This window comes from Myodes glareolus, chromosome 23, assembly GCF_982192425.1.
Source record: "Myodes glareolus chromosome 23, mMyoGla1.1, whole genome shotgun sequence".
Taxonomy (NCBI): Eukaryota; Metazoa; Chordata; class Mammalia; order Rodentia; family Cricetidae; genus Myodes; species Myodes glareolus.
This window is the reverse complement of record NC_142048.1, coordinates 58,163,065-58,178,487: the sequence shown is the minus strand read 5'-3', so window position 1 is coordinate 58,178,487 and position 15,423 is coordinate 58,163,065. Positions and strand designations below refer to the sequence as shown.

Genomic DNA, 15,423 nt, shown 5'->3' with positions numbered 1-15,423 from the left:
TATGTATGAGAAGAGTATGGAGGCTTCTTCAGGTAAGCTGATATATATATTGATATATATTATATTTATATAAATTTATGATATATACTGTATATATATGAATTGTACATTTGGTGACTCTACTTCTCAAAACATAGTCTGTGCATTCATTTACATCATTTGGTGCTGAAACAAAGCACATATAGTTTATGTCATTCTCGGTAGTTCCCACGGATCCAGGCTCAGAATCCAGCCTGCTGCCGTGTTGTTAGTAAAGGCAATCCAACCAGCAGTCTATCAGAAGACAGATCTAAGCTTTACTACGAGTAGCTTCTTCCCCTTGGTGACTGGCTGGGTTTTTTTCTTTCCTTTAGAGATAGGAGAGTTGCTATTGTGAGAAGTGCAAAGAAAATAATCCTTTAATAAGTTTGATGTGCTGTTAGCTCCTTTCTCCACATGAGAATATTACACCAAGTCCATTTAATATCAGTCAAAGAGGCATGAATGCCTTCCCACCCCAGCACCGTGTCAACGAAGAGAAAATGCCTCAAAACAAAATGAAGATGATTCGTGTGAATCTATGTACATACTAGACACACATTCCATGTTAAGCTCATGGCCTCTCCACTTCAGCTTGACTGGTTTGGAATCATCTAAAAAGACACAGCTCCGGGGACATTCCCAGAAAGGAAGGCTTACCTGAAGAGGGAAGTGTCCCCCCTGCATGTGGAGTAACAGTGCCCCATGGCTGAAGTCCTGGACTGAGGGAAAGGAAAGAGGAGAGAGCCAAATAAAGGGTATCACTCGTCTTCTCCTCCTTCTGATAGTAGCCATCACACCCCAATACTGTGCTGGCCTGCACCCTCCCACCTGAGCCACCACACCCCCACACAGGGCTGGCCTGCACCATCCCACCTGAGCCACCACACCCCCACACTGTGCTGCACTCTCCCACCTGAGCCACCACACCCCCACACAGGGCTGGCCTGCATCCTTCCACCTGAGCCACCACACCCCCACACTGTGCTGCACCCTCCCACCTGAGCCACCACACCCCCACACTGTGCTGGCCTGCACCCTCCCACCTGAGCCACCACACCCCCACACTGTGCTGCACCCTCCCACCTGAGCCACCACACCCCCACACAGGGCTGGCCTGCACCCTCCCACCTGAGCCACCACACCCCCACACAGGGCTGGCCTGCATCCTTCCACCAGAAAGGAAAACGCAGACTTCTTTCCTCAGGTCTCCCTTGTCATGGCAACAGGAAAAAGAATAATACTTCATTATCACATATTTATTCTTTAATAACCAATATCGCTGTATTGAATACTAATTGATACTACATAATGACTCTAGAGAAGAGAAAATGTTCTTTGGATATAAACAGTGGCAATCTGAATAAAAAACCTGAATTCCTAATGGTACTAACTAGGGAAGTGCTTATGGGTGGTGTTTACATATGATGGAAAATGGATAAGTTTTGTTATGCTTTTCCTTTGAGTGAGATTATTGTCCTGTTTGATCCCTGACTGTCTTAAGAGTGCTAAGGATAACCCAAAGCCCTTGTGGGATCAAACTGGAACTCAGACCTAGACCCACGGGACCCCAAGTGCAGTGCCCCATCCATCTGCAATTCTTATCTTAGCTTCTAGTTGTGTGGCTGTGATGTAAAAAATATATCTGGCAGAAATTGTATGTCAATCATTTTTAGGCCTGTACTTGTAACTGTATGTAAAAGGTATGTTAATTAAACCATAAATTTATTGCCAAAACAAAAATATACATTCATTGTTTTCTTTGAAAATGGTAAACAATAAGAAACAATGATAGAAACTTTGAATCGAGGGCATGTTGGCCAAAGGCTCCGTTTCTAATTCTAGAGTCTGGTTTTGCTTTAGCTGAGATGTGATTTATGAGGTGTCTTTCAAACTATCTAACATCATTTCCCTTTGAACGGACGCTCTCCCACCCTGAGCTAGCGATCATTGCTAGAACACTGACTCCAATGGGATGGGCTGCTTTGTTGCCGGCTGGCTGCCTCCTGAGGATCAGGCTGTCATGCTCAACACCATGATCTGACTGATAGTTTTGTGCTGTGGTGACAGAATTTTTTGTACTGGATAATCTAGAAGAATGGAGATTTATTGTCCCATGGTTCTTCTGGGATGCCACCTGTCAACAATAACCATTATATATGGCAAAGTTGTGCCCACTCCTAAGATATCTTCTAGACACAGTGCCCCCTGTCCCAGGGTAGGAGGCTTGATCTTCATAGGATGAGCAGGAGGGGGAGAGAAGAGGCAGGGCTCAGCAGGCCCTCCATCAAGAGCATCCTCCTCTGATGAAGACAGGGAGCAAACCCACATGACCCAGGCATTCTTCAAGACCCCATACCTCATCCAGAAAAGTTATCAACAGAGAGGCTTCAGGGGCCAGGACCAGCTGGAATCCTCTCCAAAATGAAAACTGAACAAGCCAAAGGAAGTCTATCTGCTGATGGAGGGTGTCCCACAGGGGTTCAATGCTGCTACAATTATGAGTTCCCTGCCATTTCAGTAGGGCCTGTCTGCTGCCAGGGGTGAGATGCTCAGTCTGGGGGGTAGGTGGGGGTAGGAGACAGGAAATGTGCCTTTTCTAAGCCAGAATGGTGGGGTGGGAAGCCTTGGGCAAGGAGACAAGGTCCACGGTTGTTAAAAGGAAAGGTGGAAGGAGATAGGCTGCCCTCCCCAGCTTCCCACAGCTTCTACTTTGTAGACAACATATTGATCGCAGGCGTAGCTGACTCCCTGGGGAAACACATCAGCAATGTAGACAAAAGGAAGTGTTCAGAGGAGGCAAAATGGAGACCCATCATCTAACTGACTTCTTAAGGGCCTTGGGAAGTCCCGCACGGAAGCTTGTGAGCCAACTTACTTCAGTGTTTCTCCAGTAGGCGTCAGTCTGTTCAATGCTTTCTTAGAAAATACCTATCGACGTCTCAGACAGTTAAATATTCTAGACATTTTTTGAGAAATGTCCAATATCTGAAATTTCAACATATCCTCTCTCTCTCTCTCTCTCTCTCTCTCTCTCTCTCTCTCTCTCTCTCTCTCTCTAACACACACAGAAGCACACAGTAATACACAACACACTTCGTGTATATCTCTAGATTAACTGCTGAACTAATTGGCAAATTGACTTCATTCGCTTCTCATTGACTAGCTGGGTACGTTCTATAGCAATCTGAAAAGCTTTTGGACTCTTCAGTGCCTCGGCCCCACTCCGTTTCAATGGGTTCAGGGTCAGAACCAGGCTTCAGCCTTTTGCACAAAGCTCCCAGTTAATTCCAGTGAGCAGCAAGGATGACCATCCCCACTGTGGGACACAGGGGCTCTGCCTTCTGCGGGAGTCAGCTTTCATCTATCCTCCCCTTCAATTTTGTGATGTATGTGCTGTGCACCGCCTAGTTTTGCTCCAGATAGATTTCACTGAGCAGTAAAAATGGTGAACAGTTGGTGAACATTTACTCAAGAAATTAAGTTTGTCATTAATACAAATGACGGGCCATCTGGATAAGCAGCGAGGTTCTGTTGCTGAAGAGAGGTTTCAAGGAATGTATCATTTTTATTATTAAATCTGTTAGTTCACTTAATGTATGAAGCATGTGGTTTAATAAGAACAGTAGCCATGCTGATTAAATGGCTGCTCAGTATTGTCCTTGCCTTTCACCCACGTTCCCGTCTGGTCTGAGGAATACCTAGAGATCTAATGTGCTTCTCACATTAGATCTGATGGGTAGATCTCAAAATGAGAAATAAAAATTGGTTGGCATTGAAGCCGATGATCCTTTAGTTTCCTGATGCAGATTGATTATTCTAGAAACCCTAGAACCCTAACTAATGTGCTTATTAAGGTTTCCCATGATGGTGTTGTACACCTATACGCTCTTGCAAGTGCACATGTGCATGCACGCACATACACACACATACAAACACACACATAGGTTTACATACAGTGAAAATGAAGGCAGATTCATTGAGTTTTGGCAGTTTGGATCCCTTTTTTGTTAGTGTCGTATACTTTTTATGGTTCAAGTGGGTACCAATCATGAGGTAGAAGGGTTGTGTTAGTTACGCTATTGACATTTATAGGTAGTTTTGAAGTTCATTCCCCAGAAAGACTTCTGTATTTAACTGTCACCTGTGTCCCCAGAGCCACACTGGTATAGTCCAAAGTTACCACGCCTAGTATTTGGTAACTCAGTGCTGTTAAAGATAAATGGCTAACATGGATGTCAAACTGGAAATATCAAATATAGTATTAATAAATACACTTACATCAAAATAGGTATAAATATGTACGTTCATGAAAATGGATTAAAAACAAACAATAAATCTGTATTTTAACAATACAATAAGAACAAAAATTCTTATTCTAGATAGAAAACCAACACCCCAGGATTGCTCTCCTTTCTGATCACTTGGTCTTGGATCTGAAAGAACTTCTGTAGGTTTGAAGATTGTCCGCTACAACAGGACCGGTGCTGCTGCCTTGTAGCCACGGGAAAGTCTAAAGAGCAAGATTAGATCCCTTTAAATTCAGAATTCTTGTTTCCATCACAGTCTTCCCACTACTACTCCGTCATGACCATTGAACTTGCAGAATCTTCTCTCTCTTCAAAACAGTTTAAGCATGCACAAACACACATGATTTGTGTGTGTTTGTGCATGTTTGTGTGCTCATGCATGCATTGCACTTGCACACACAGCCATCCCACATTCTCAAAGGAATTTGCAAGAATAAGTTTCCTGCTTCTACCATGGGGGCTGGGAATTGAGCTCTGGTCTTCAGACTTGGCAATAGGTACCTTACCCAGCAGAGTCATCTCTCAGACTCTGCCCCTAGAATGTTCGCTCTCTGGTCCTTGACAACTGTATCCCGTGAGGCATATAGAAAACTGGAGGTTTCTGGGACTTAAAGCACAAAGCTCCTTAGCTAAGCACACACTTCGTGTGGTCGATTTTCTTGAATAAACACAGTCAGGTAAGGGGACGCACTGATGGCTGAAGGTGCAAGAGAAGCAGAGATTGGCGACCCAAATGGGACACATCACTCTTCCTGCAATGTGACTGCAGCAGAGAGAATTGAGTGGGACCAAAGCTTACAACTGGAAAAAGGAAGGCTGTGTTCAGCATGCGGGCAACGCAGCAAAGCCTTCTGCACTGCAGGTGCCGTTCTGCTGGTCGATTCCCCTTGTCTTACCTTATCAAGCTCACGCCTGTCCGTCAGAGCCTCACTAGCAACCGTACTTCTCTCGTGGTGTACCAACCCCCAGTAGGGGTTCTGGGGGCTCTCTGTGGAGCTGTCAAGTCGGTGTCTGATGAACCCCTACTCTGAAAGGAGCAGCTATGCTTGCCATGTCCGTTTTAATTACAAAAAAGAGAGAAATGTTTGTGAAAATAGCCAGTGGAGAAGGAGAGTTGAAAATTTAAGTTATTTCACCTTATTTCAAAATCCTATTTTGTTGTGTTTCCTCCACTCGAAGTGTCATTTAAGTCCCTTAATACTGAGGTAATTGTGTTACTAAGAAATAATAAGTGATATAAAATTATTAGAATTTAGCAAGCGGTGTTTAGCATAAGTGCACATAAGAGAAATTATCCCTTCCATGGAATGGAACCACTAGATGGTACTAGTTTTAACTGTAGGAGCTGAATGTGTTCAGGAAGCAGATGGGAGGGGGGAGGGGTCTGTGAGACCAAAGGGACTAGCTCTGCAGGAGGTATGCTATAGGCAAAGCAGGGGTGAGGTGGGGAGCTGGAGGGCACCTGGGGGAGAGTCAGGAGGAATGACCGAGGAGAGAGAGGTCAAGAGAGGCCAAAGCCCAAGACGGGAGATGTGACCAAAGGGGTGGACATCTGGCATATGTCACTGGGGCTCCAACAGCATGTCTGCTGAGAACTGAGCATTTGATGTGGAGATGTCAATTTCTAGAGACTTCCGAAAAACAGTGTTGGCAGAGCCAAGACGTGTCAAGGGAAGAGGAGAAGTGAATTTCACTTGATAAGCAAGAACAAGCCTTTGCGTTTTTCAGTTTAGTGTTTAATGTAAAAGGAGGCCGTGGTTACCTGCATTAGACCTCCACAACATCCAGCTAGAGAAAAATTCCACCACAGGACGGCTTCCTCCCCAGCTGAGGAGCTATTGGCAGTTGATGGCTGATGGAGAAGAGGAAGTCTCTTTTCTTTGGGGTGGCTGCTGATAGGCTGCCTGTGCCCTCGGGCATAGCTCTACATGCTTGTACATATGGGCTAATTAGACTCGATGTGTTATAAAAATGGTGGGGGGACTGAAGCCACAAAACTGGGAGAGAGACATGTTGGATGACTCAGTGAGGTGTAGATATGACCAAGACACGCTGTGCACATATATGAACAATTTAAAGGCTAAAAAGATAAATATTAAAAATAAATAGAAATAAATGAGAAAGTGCCTGGAAGAAAAGTGATATTTTATTTTAATTCAAATTGATTGTTTTGCATGTGACATGGCTGCTGCCCTCATGAACTCATAGGATCTATGGCTACTACACAAGACCTGTCAAAATTCCATCATGGGTGGGGGAAGGGCTCGTGTGGCCCAGCCCCTCCCTAACCAGCTAGAGGCAGTTCACGGTTGGCGGGAGTGGGGAACCATAGTTCTCAGTGTTGTAGCAACTGGTAAGTTGCCCTGCTTCAGCTGCTCTCACCCAGGCTGAAGAGAAAGCCTAATTAAATGCGGTTGATTTCCAGAAAGACAAGACTGGAGAAGAAAGGGTTCATGGGAAGAAGAGGAAGGGAGGGAGTGGACAGGGGATAAGAGGGGGTTATGAGGTTGGTGTACCCAGATATGTCATTTGAGTAAGGAGGACAGTGAAATAATAAGTAAACATTTTAAGATAAAGAAAAATTTAACTGAGAAATAAGATTCTTTTCCTCTAGGGACCGTCTTCCAAAAACTTGGAAGAGGGTTTTTGACAGGTATATTCCAATTAAGAACACTATTTGTGTAACGAATCCCTTAGTCTAGATGTAACTTCCAGAGGAAGTCTATGTCCACACCGCTCACCAACCACCAATATGTAACCAGGACAGGGCATGAAAGACGCCATGCAAGACCCCACAGCAGAAAGGCTTTTCGCCACAGGTTGTCAAGAGCCCAAGACGTCTTCCTTTCAGGAATGGTTTTCCTTTTGTTTTTAAGTGCTTGAGACTCGGTTTGTACGTTGGCACCGTAGTTACATTTCTTATGTTTAACATGCCCACCTCATGTTGAACACTGGAACAGGATGACCTCAGAAGTGACTAAGTGAAGCTGCCTTCTAGGGAGAAAATCATGAGTCATCCTAATGGACTACTTGTTCCGTGTGTCCCCGGGGGCGACGCTGCACCATGAGCAGGTGGCTGTGCATGGCGGCCTGTGTTATCGGCTGTTTTGTTCTCTTCCCCGGAACAGCTCTGTGTCAACCTGACCAACGAGAAGATGCATTACTATATCCAAGAAGTGCTTTTCCTGCAAGAGCAAGCAGAGTGTGTACAAGAAGGAGTTGCCATGGAAACTGCCTATTCTCCTGGTAACCAGGCTGGAGTTTTGGATTTCTTCTTCCAGGTACTTACATAACATAATTAGATACTTAACGGGATGCGTGCATCCAGGTGCACTGGAGAGAGAATTTTCTTTATGAAGGCCTTGCCTGTGAGGCAGCCTTATATATAAGACTCTGCAATGCCTTTATAGTCCCCCAGCTGTCTTCTGAGGAGCATGAGTTACCCTTGCCCGAAGAGGCAGTGGAAAACTCACTGCTTCGTTCAAAGGACAAGAACTGTCAGAGCTGGATGATAGAAGGACATTCGCCATTTTATTTGTCAAACCTAAAAGTCTCTTTTATAAAGTTGCAAGAGGCCAGTGAAGAAAATGGATTTCATAAGCTAATATAGGAGGCCAGTGATATCATGAAATAGACTACATGTTTTGTATTGGTCTTCAGGGGCTCTAAAACTTAAATTTTGAAAGGTTGGCAGGAAAAGTATATACATAAAACAATCTTCAGTTAAGTTAATCTTTGGTTAAAATTGAGCCTGAGGGCATCAGTGTGTGTTTACATTCATACTTTCATCTCTGCATAAAGTGAAAAGCTTCTGACTCAGTATCTCTATTGTATAAGTAAAGATCTATCATGTGAGACAGCAAGATGATTCAGTGGAAAAGGAGCTTGTTTCTAAGGCTGATGACCTAGATTATGATCCCGGACATACTTGAGGGAAGGAGACAGCCGACTCCTTCAAGCTGCTCTTAGACCTCTGCATGAATACCCTGCCATGTAAACATGTGCGCACGAATACACACCCACACACCCACACATGCACAATGGGGGGATAAAAAACATGTGATAAACTGTTTTATCAAACAACAACAACTTGTGCTTGCCTGAGATGCTCTGTGGAGTCACCCATTGCGTCTAGAAAGCTTGATCGTATTCCAGACAGACAACATCCGGTTATTTGGGAAGCTCAGTCTTTCACTTTCTACCTTCTGTCTCTACAAACGTGGATGTCTCTATTACTTGTCATGTGTGTTTTCCTAGCACTGTGCTATACTCCTTGTTCTTGCTACCAAACTGTCAGAATAAGAGTTATATCTGAGATGTCCAAGATGGCAGAGCCAGCGCACAACCACGGGCAAACATGGATGTGTGCTGGAAAGCAAGACACTCACGTTCTGAGTGGCTGTGTAAATACACTAGAATCGGAGGGCATCCATCTGAGTGGCTGTGTGAATACACTAGAACTGGGGGGCATGCATCTGAGTGGCTGTGTGAATACACTAGAACTGGAGGGCGTGCATCTGAGTGGCTGTGTGAATACACTAGAACTGGGGGGCGTGCATCAAGGTCACCAGGTGGAGTAACAGAAGCAAACTTCTGACTTTTGCTGACTTTCAGAAACCGTCAGGATTCTTCTCCCTATTGGATGAGGAGAGTCAAGTGATCTGGTCAGTGGAGCCAAATCTTCCCAGAAAGCTGCAGAGTCTCCTGGAGTCATCAAATACAAACACGGTGTATTCTCCTATGAAGGACGGCAATGGAAATGTTGCTGTCAAAGGTCAAGGCCCAGCCTTCACGGTCATGCACTACGCAGGAAGGGTGAGTGGAAGGACCACGTGATGTGCCCTGTGTACTGGTGTGCCATGTGATATGCCCTGTGTATCTGTGTATCACGTGATGTACCCTGTGTACTGGTGTGCCATGTGATATGCCCTGTGTACTGGTGTGCCATGTGATATGCCCTGTGTATCTGTGTATCACGTGATGTGCTCTGTGTACTGGTGTGCCATGTGATATGCCCTGTGTATCTGTGTATCATGTGATGTGCCCTGTGTACTGGTATGTTATGTGATGTGCCCTGTGTATTGGTGTACCCTGTATACCTTGCAATATGTGATGTGTCCTGTGTACCTGTCAACTACATGATGTGCCCTGTGCATGTTATGTGCGCTGTGCACCTGTGTACCAGGTGATGTGTCCTGTGCATGTTATGTGCACTGTGCACCTGTGTACCAGGTGATGTGCCCTATGTACTGACGTACAGTGTGATGTGCGCTGTGTACTGGTGTACCAGGTGATGTGCCCTGTGTACTGATATACAGTGTGATGTGTGCTGTGCACCTGTGTACCAGGTGATGTGCCCTGTGTACTGACATACAGTGTGATGTGCGCTTTGTACTGGTGTACCAGGTGATGTGCCCTGTGTACTGACGTACAGTGTGATGTGCACTGTGTACTGGTGTACCAGGTGATGTGCCCTGTGTACTGACGTACAGTGTGATGTGCACTGTGTACTGGTGTACCAGGTGATGTGCCCTGTGTACTGACATACAGTGTGATGTGCACTGTGCACCTGTGTACCAGGTGATGTGCCCTGTGTACGGATGTACAGTGTGATGTGCACTGTGTACTGGTGTACCAGGTGATGTGCCCTGTGTGCTGATATACAGTGTGATGTACGCTGTGCACCTGTGTACCAGGTGATGTGCCCTGTGTACTGATATACCAGAGGGATGCGACCTTTAGAGCACAGGATTGCAGGATATGCCTTTAGAGAAGCCACATGAACAGCCCAGTCATGAACTTTTGCAAACTCTTTGTCTTTGGTTTGATGCTGAAGTGACATCTCAGAACAGTGTACTTAGCAGGCTGATTGTCTCACTGTGTATACAGACTTTCATCAATATGAGATGAGCTCCAGGATCCGCATGAATAGCTTTGTTCCACACTTTGGGGATATTTTTCCTATATGAATTCTGGGCCACTGAGTGTTCTTGGCCTGAACGTGGGCTTAATGTTGAAGTATTTTTCTTAGAGCCTAAGACAGCAAGCCCGCTGACCTCCGGAGTCTAACCCCTGCCTGGAGTGGTGTCCCCAACACTCTCTTGTCATCTCATGTTAGAACACCCTGGACCAGGGCATCTTTGCCCCATGACTTACCTGTTGTAACTCCCTCACGCGAGTCCTCTCTCGGCCGCGTATTCCAGTCCTCTGTCTTCTTGAGTCCCTCTCACTGCCATGAACTCCTTCCTAGGCAGACTTGAAATACCCTTCCAGTGTATTTAACAACATCTTTCCACCTCTTAATTAAATCCTCTCTATTTTTCTATATGCAACTCTTTTTATTGTTGACGTCTTCCACTTTTCGAATTATAACCACATACACACACGCTTTGAGCTCCCACTTACTGAAAATGAGGAACTCATCAACGCCTCCCAGTTCGTCTCTTCCCTTGTTTACGGAGACTCCACTCCCCACCGGAAGAGGATGAGACATGAGCCAGGAATATGCACATACCAAGCAGTCAGATGGCAAAACACAAAGTCACAAAAATGGATATGCTGCTGCCACCAGCCTAATACTGTATATGGAAGCAATTATTTGGCTCAGCAAAGCATAACACTGTTCTCTAGAGGAGCTGACTAACTTTGAGGAGGAGGTGTCCCACCGAGGGCTTAGAGTCTGGAAATGTGAGTCATAGTACTGCGCTGAACTCAGTTGCATAGGACAGAATCCACTCTCATTATCTGGGCAGAAAGCAACTCAGCGTAGGAAAAGAACTTCAAGAGAGTCTAAGTTGAAATCACAGGGGTGCTCTTAAGGTACGCCATGAGACCAAGCTGCCTTCCGCCACCGCACATGCCAAACAGCAGCAAGCACTCCCTCATACTCAACATCAAAGTAGCAAGGACTGAACCCAGCACTCACCCCAGCAAAAAGAAGCCTGTGTGTGGTGGTCTCGCCAGGCAGAATGTTGGAAAGCACAGAGGTGTAGCTCACAGCACTGCTGCCTTCTAAGCCAGGACAGCAGTCTTGGACAGGCAGAAGCCAGAGAACAGTGAACGCCATGGTGCCAAGTAGTCTGAGAAAGAGATCGTCCCCCAACACTGCAGCTGGGGGAAATCAGTATGGGTGAGAGGGCAGGCGCCCCCGCCATATCAACCCCCTTATTTGGGAAAGGTTGCAAGTTTCATTGGATGAGGAAAGACCGACGTTATTGGTTTCGGCTAACTTACTGACAGTTGTGTGTGCCCCGCTGACAGCTTTATCCTTTTGACTCCTGGCGTATTTTCAGACTGGAGAGAAGATGAGGCAGTCATAACTGGGGAGGTAATGTTAGACAGACTGGAGGAGAGGCGGAGCAGGCTCTTCAATGATTGGCCAGCATCCACATTTGAGCAACAGTAAAGAATAAAAAAGTGGCCTTCATAGGAAGAGGACAGAAGGGAGGTCAGAGAAGAGATGCTCAAAGCTAGGGGTCAGAGCCCAGCAGGACCCCACAGTCCTCAGGTGGCTGAGAAGCAGGGAGTGTCAGCCCAACACATGTGCTCCCAGAGAAGGGAGCGGCGGACACGGTCAGGTTCAGCTATTTAAACTGGCAGCATGGAGTTTAATGCAAACCCTAATAGGATGGAGGAAGGAAACAAACTCATGTTTAGAATCCAACCTTAGAACAACAGGAGGAAAAACAGCTGTGGGCAAAAGAAGGAAGGTCCTCAGACCCCAGAGAGGAGAGTAGGAGCCCACCAGATGAGGTGGCGGTGTGGCATGAGAGGCCCGGTGAGAAGTGGACTAGTGTCGTTAGATGCTTGAAAAGGCTTGTGGGACACGGAAAGAAACTGATGAAAGATTCTGTATCTTGATCTCTGAACTGTTACTAATTTTTACTTCTCCTTGGCTTTTTCAAAGTCCTTACAATTAAGGGGATGTTCTAGTGTTGTCTTTAGATGTTTTTTAAAACTCTGACTTCACATTATACATTTTCTGAATTGTGAAGGGAAAAAATGTACAGAGTTTTAGTCGGGTATCATGACTTTTTATAATTTAGGAAATTATTTTCTCAAGACCTTCCTAGCAACTCAGTCAGGCACATAGTCTAATGTTTTTCTTTATAAGTCTATTGTATTGTGCCATAAAGACAAAGCAATCCCATAAAAAGGGCTGACTGCATGAAAAATCAGCAACAATGTGGTCGGGAATCATAGCTGGATTATTTCGAGTTCAGTTGTAATTATTTTTCTGAGCACCTAATGGCATTTCAATTTTAATTTTGTTTTTGTTTTTGAAAATTTAAGGGGAAAACAGCTGACAGTTTAATGTAATAGGGAATTATTCACCGAGTTCTTGGAGAAATTAAAGAACACAGGGACAGCCCGATGATTAGTTGGTACAGCGCCAAAGCCCCTGCAGAATCATGCATTTTCCATTGAAAGCAGTTTTGTTTTTTAAGAGCGTTTTCCATAATTGGAGTCGATTTTTGTGGCTTTACAGAAATCTTTCATTTCGGTGAGATGTACTAAGGAGTTGTAGTCAAAGGACTCCCCAAGGACTCGCTCAGTGGGTAGTGTAGATGCTACGTGATTTGCAACAATGTGTCGGTCCATATGGCTTCTGAATCTGCAGATGTAGCCACATGCACTTGCATGGTGAACTGTTGCATTGGAAAACAAAAGGGACATTCTACCTTTTTGTCCCTTCAGTCCCTTCAAGGATATGGAAGACGTTCACCCACCCCAAAGCAGCAGGTATTGTTCATGACTTTTGACCCCAGAGTTGCCTCCCATGGAGAGATTCCAATGAACCCATGTATTTTTGAACCTCTTGGTAGCATTTTATTGACCAGGTGAATGGCATGAAATATCTTCCATCACTCTGCCCTTCCTGCAGTGCTTCCTTGCTATGTTAGTGAGAATCCGCCGTACCCTATGAGAAGGAGTGTCGTTACCGCAGAGGCAGACAATAGCATTGCTCCCTTGTCCCCACCTGGGTGAGCTCTGGGTGGACTCACCCAGTGAGAACTCTAAAGAGGAGCCACCACCCTGCTTCGGAAGCTTGTTTGAGGCGGAAGCTCGGAGGTCCTTTTAGAAATGTTTAAGCACCATTATCTGAATTACATCTGAAGATCCTTCCTAAACACATCTGAATGTTTCATTACCCCTAGGAGCATGGTGCAGCTTCCAATCTCCATTACAGAGATATTTTAAAGGGAATAGGGAGAGGCTGTGCATGAAATATTAACAAGATCTCATTAATGAGCACACGTTTGAATTAAAGAAGGCTTTAGGGGCTTGAGCTTGGCTTCTTTTTGTTTATTTGTTTTAGCCAATTTTAAATCATATATGAAGTTACCTGTTTTAGGGCTTGCTCTAACCTGGTGATTTAAATGACAGATAAGCATTAAATCCACAAGTGTGTCTGAGTTTATTGGCTGTTAAAATTAAGGCTCTCGAAGAAAAGAAGAATTATGGCTTGACAATGTCAGCTCTTAGGAGAGTGGACTCTCCACTCCATTAGGGTGATTCTAAACTAACTCTTATTGGAAATTGTGCTTTAAAGATCCTCAATTTTGATGTGAGAAAAAGTGAGTTATAAAGTGATCTGAGGCGAAAGGTAAAGATTGAATTAATAAAATTTAAGTAAAAATTCAGTTGTAAAATACACATCCCACACACTCATGACTGGATCCTCTCACATGCAAGTTGCCTATACAGACTTGCTCAGAACATAGGGCTCAGGATGTGTCTCACAGTGTAAGAATACCTGAGTTCAGGTAATCGAACTTCAAGAACTCCAATGGTAGTGCGCAGAGAGGACTGGGGAGTCATGTGATCCCAACTGTCCATGGTTAGAGCCATCCAGGCCGTGAGCAAATAAGACCTGAGCCTTCCCGGCAGAGGGAGGAAGGCCAGAAAGCTTCCAGAGCTCCAACCGCCTTCTCTCTTCAGAACCACATGAGCGCAGGCTCCTTTCATTTCCAGCCACCCAGTCTGTGTTTAGTGTTGTAGCAGCAGCCTCAGTAGAGAATACAAGTGTACATTGTTTCATATGAGTTTGAGTGGGAGAAAAGGGAAACACATTAAATAGCATGAAACATTGTAGAGTTTCTTCCTAACTCCTGCACTTCTCAATCTCTTGGTCTCCTGTGGTTTTCCTTGCTTGGAAATTTCACATCCTCTGCCCTAGATCTGGGCCATCTTTCTGAGCACCGGGTTCCTGACCTAATCTGTGCTACTTTCAACTTGCTGTGCAGTCAGTGATCAGGAATGATGCCTGATGCTTGCACCGTGACCACATCCGTGTGTGTAAACAATTCTGGGTTGGTTTTCTCTAAGTAGGCCTTTGGTGAAGGTGGATGATTCATCAAGCTCTTCCACTGACAGTTGAAGTTAGGTCTGTTGCTACAGAAGCCCAGAAACTGGGTGGTTTCACCCTGCAGGTGTACTGTCTTTCCAGTAATGTAAGATGGAAGTTCAAATTCCAGCATCTGCAGATTCCTCTTGGCCTCTTTGCAAAGAGGATGTAGTCAGTCCCTGACTTGGGAATGCATTATTCTCAACACTGCCATTCCGTGTGTCACATGTCATTTCCTCTTTCATAAACATTGTAGGTCCACCCTAGTATAACATGACCCCTTCTGACTCTAAAGAATTACACACGTGAGAGAAATTGCAGATGAAGATTTGTAATCCCAGGTGGATATGAATTTGGGAATGACCGACAGTTGCTGGTAGGTGGCAGGCCCTTATCCTATTTCACACATCCACATGGCTTTTCCTCCCCTCCACCTACTGGGTCAGTGCACTCAAGGCTTTATCATCTATACTTTACGGAATCCATGGTGTAAAGGAGAAAGAAGAGGTGTTAGCCCACATCAGCGGAGTTTGAGTTTTATCCCATAGCTATATGACTCTGAAGACAAGGCCCCTCAGTTGTACACCCCTGAAGTTTAAAACTGAGGGAAATATAATCTTGAATCTCACAGTTTCCTGGGGATGTGGAGTATCAGACTGGCAGACATGCAGGGATGACTGTATTTACACATTCCCTTACACCGGCGGGCCTGTCATATCTCCTGCCACAGTAGTTGACGGCCTACCG

At 45.1% G+C, this 15,423-nt stretch overlaps 1 protein-coding gene across 2 annotated transcripts in view; it reads left to right on the top strand.

Moving 5' to 3' along the window:
- Positions 1 to 15,423, top strand: part of Myo16 (myosin XVI) — a 473,090-nt gene that overhangs the window by 308,580 nt on the left and 149,087 nt on the right. For both annotated transcript variants that reach the window (XM_087900756.1, XM_087900755.1), the window contains exons 22-23: positions 7,457 to 7,609; positions 8,943 to 9,143. In XM_087900756.1, the coding sequence (XP_087756882.1) occupies positions 7,457 to 7,609; positions 8,943 to 9,143 (354 nt within the window). The remainder of the gene's footprint in view (positions 1 to 7,456; positions 7,610 to 8,942; positions 9,144 to 15,423) is intronic.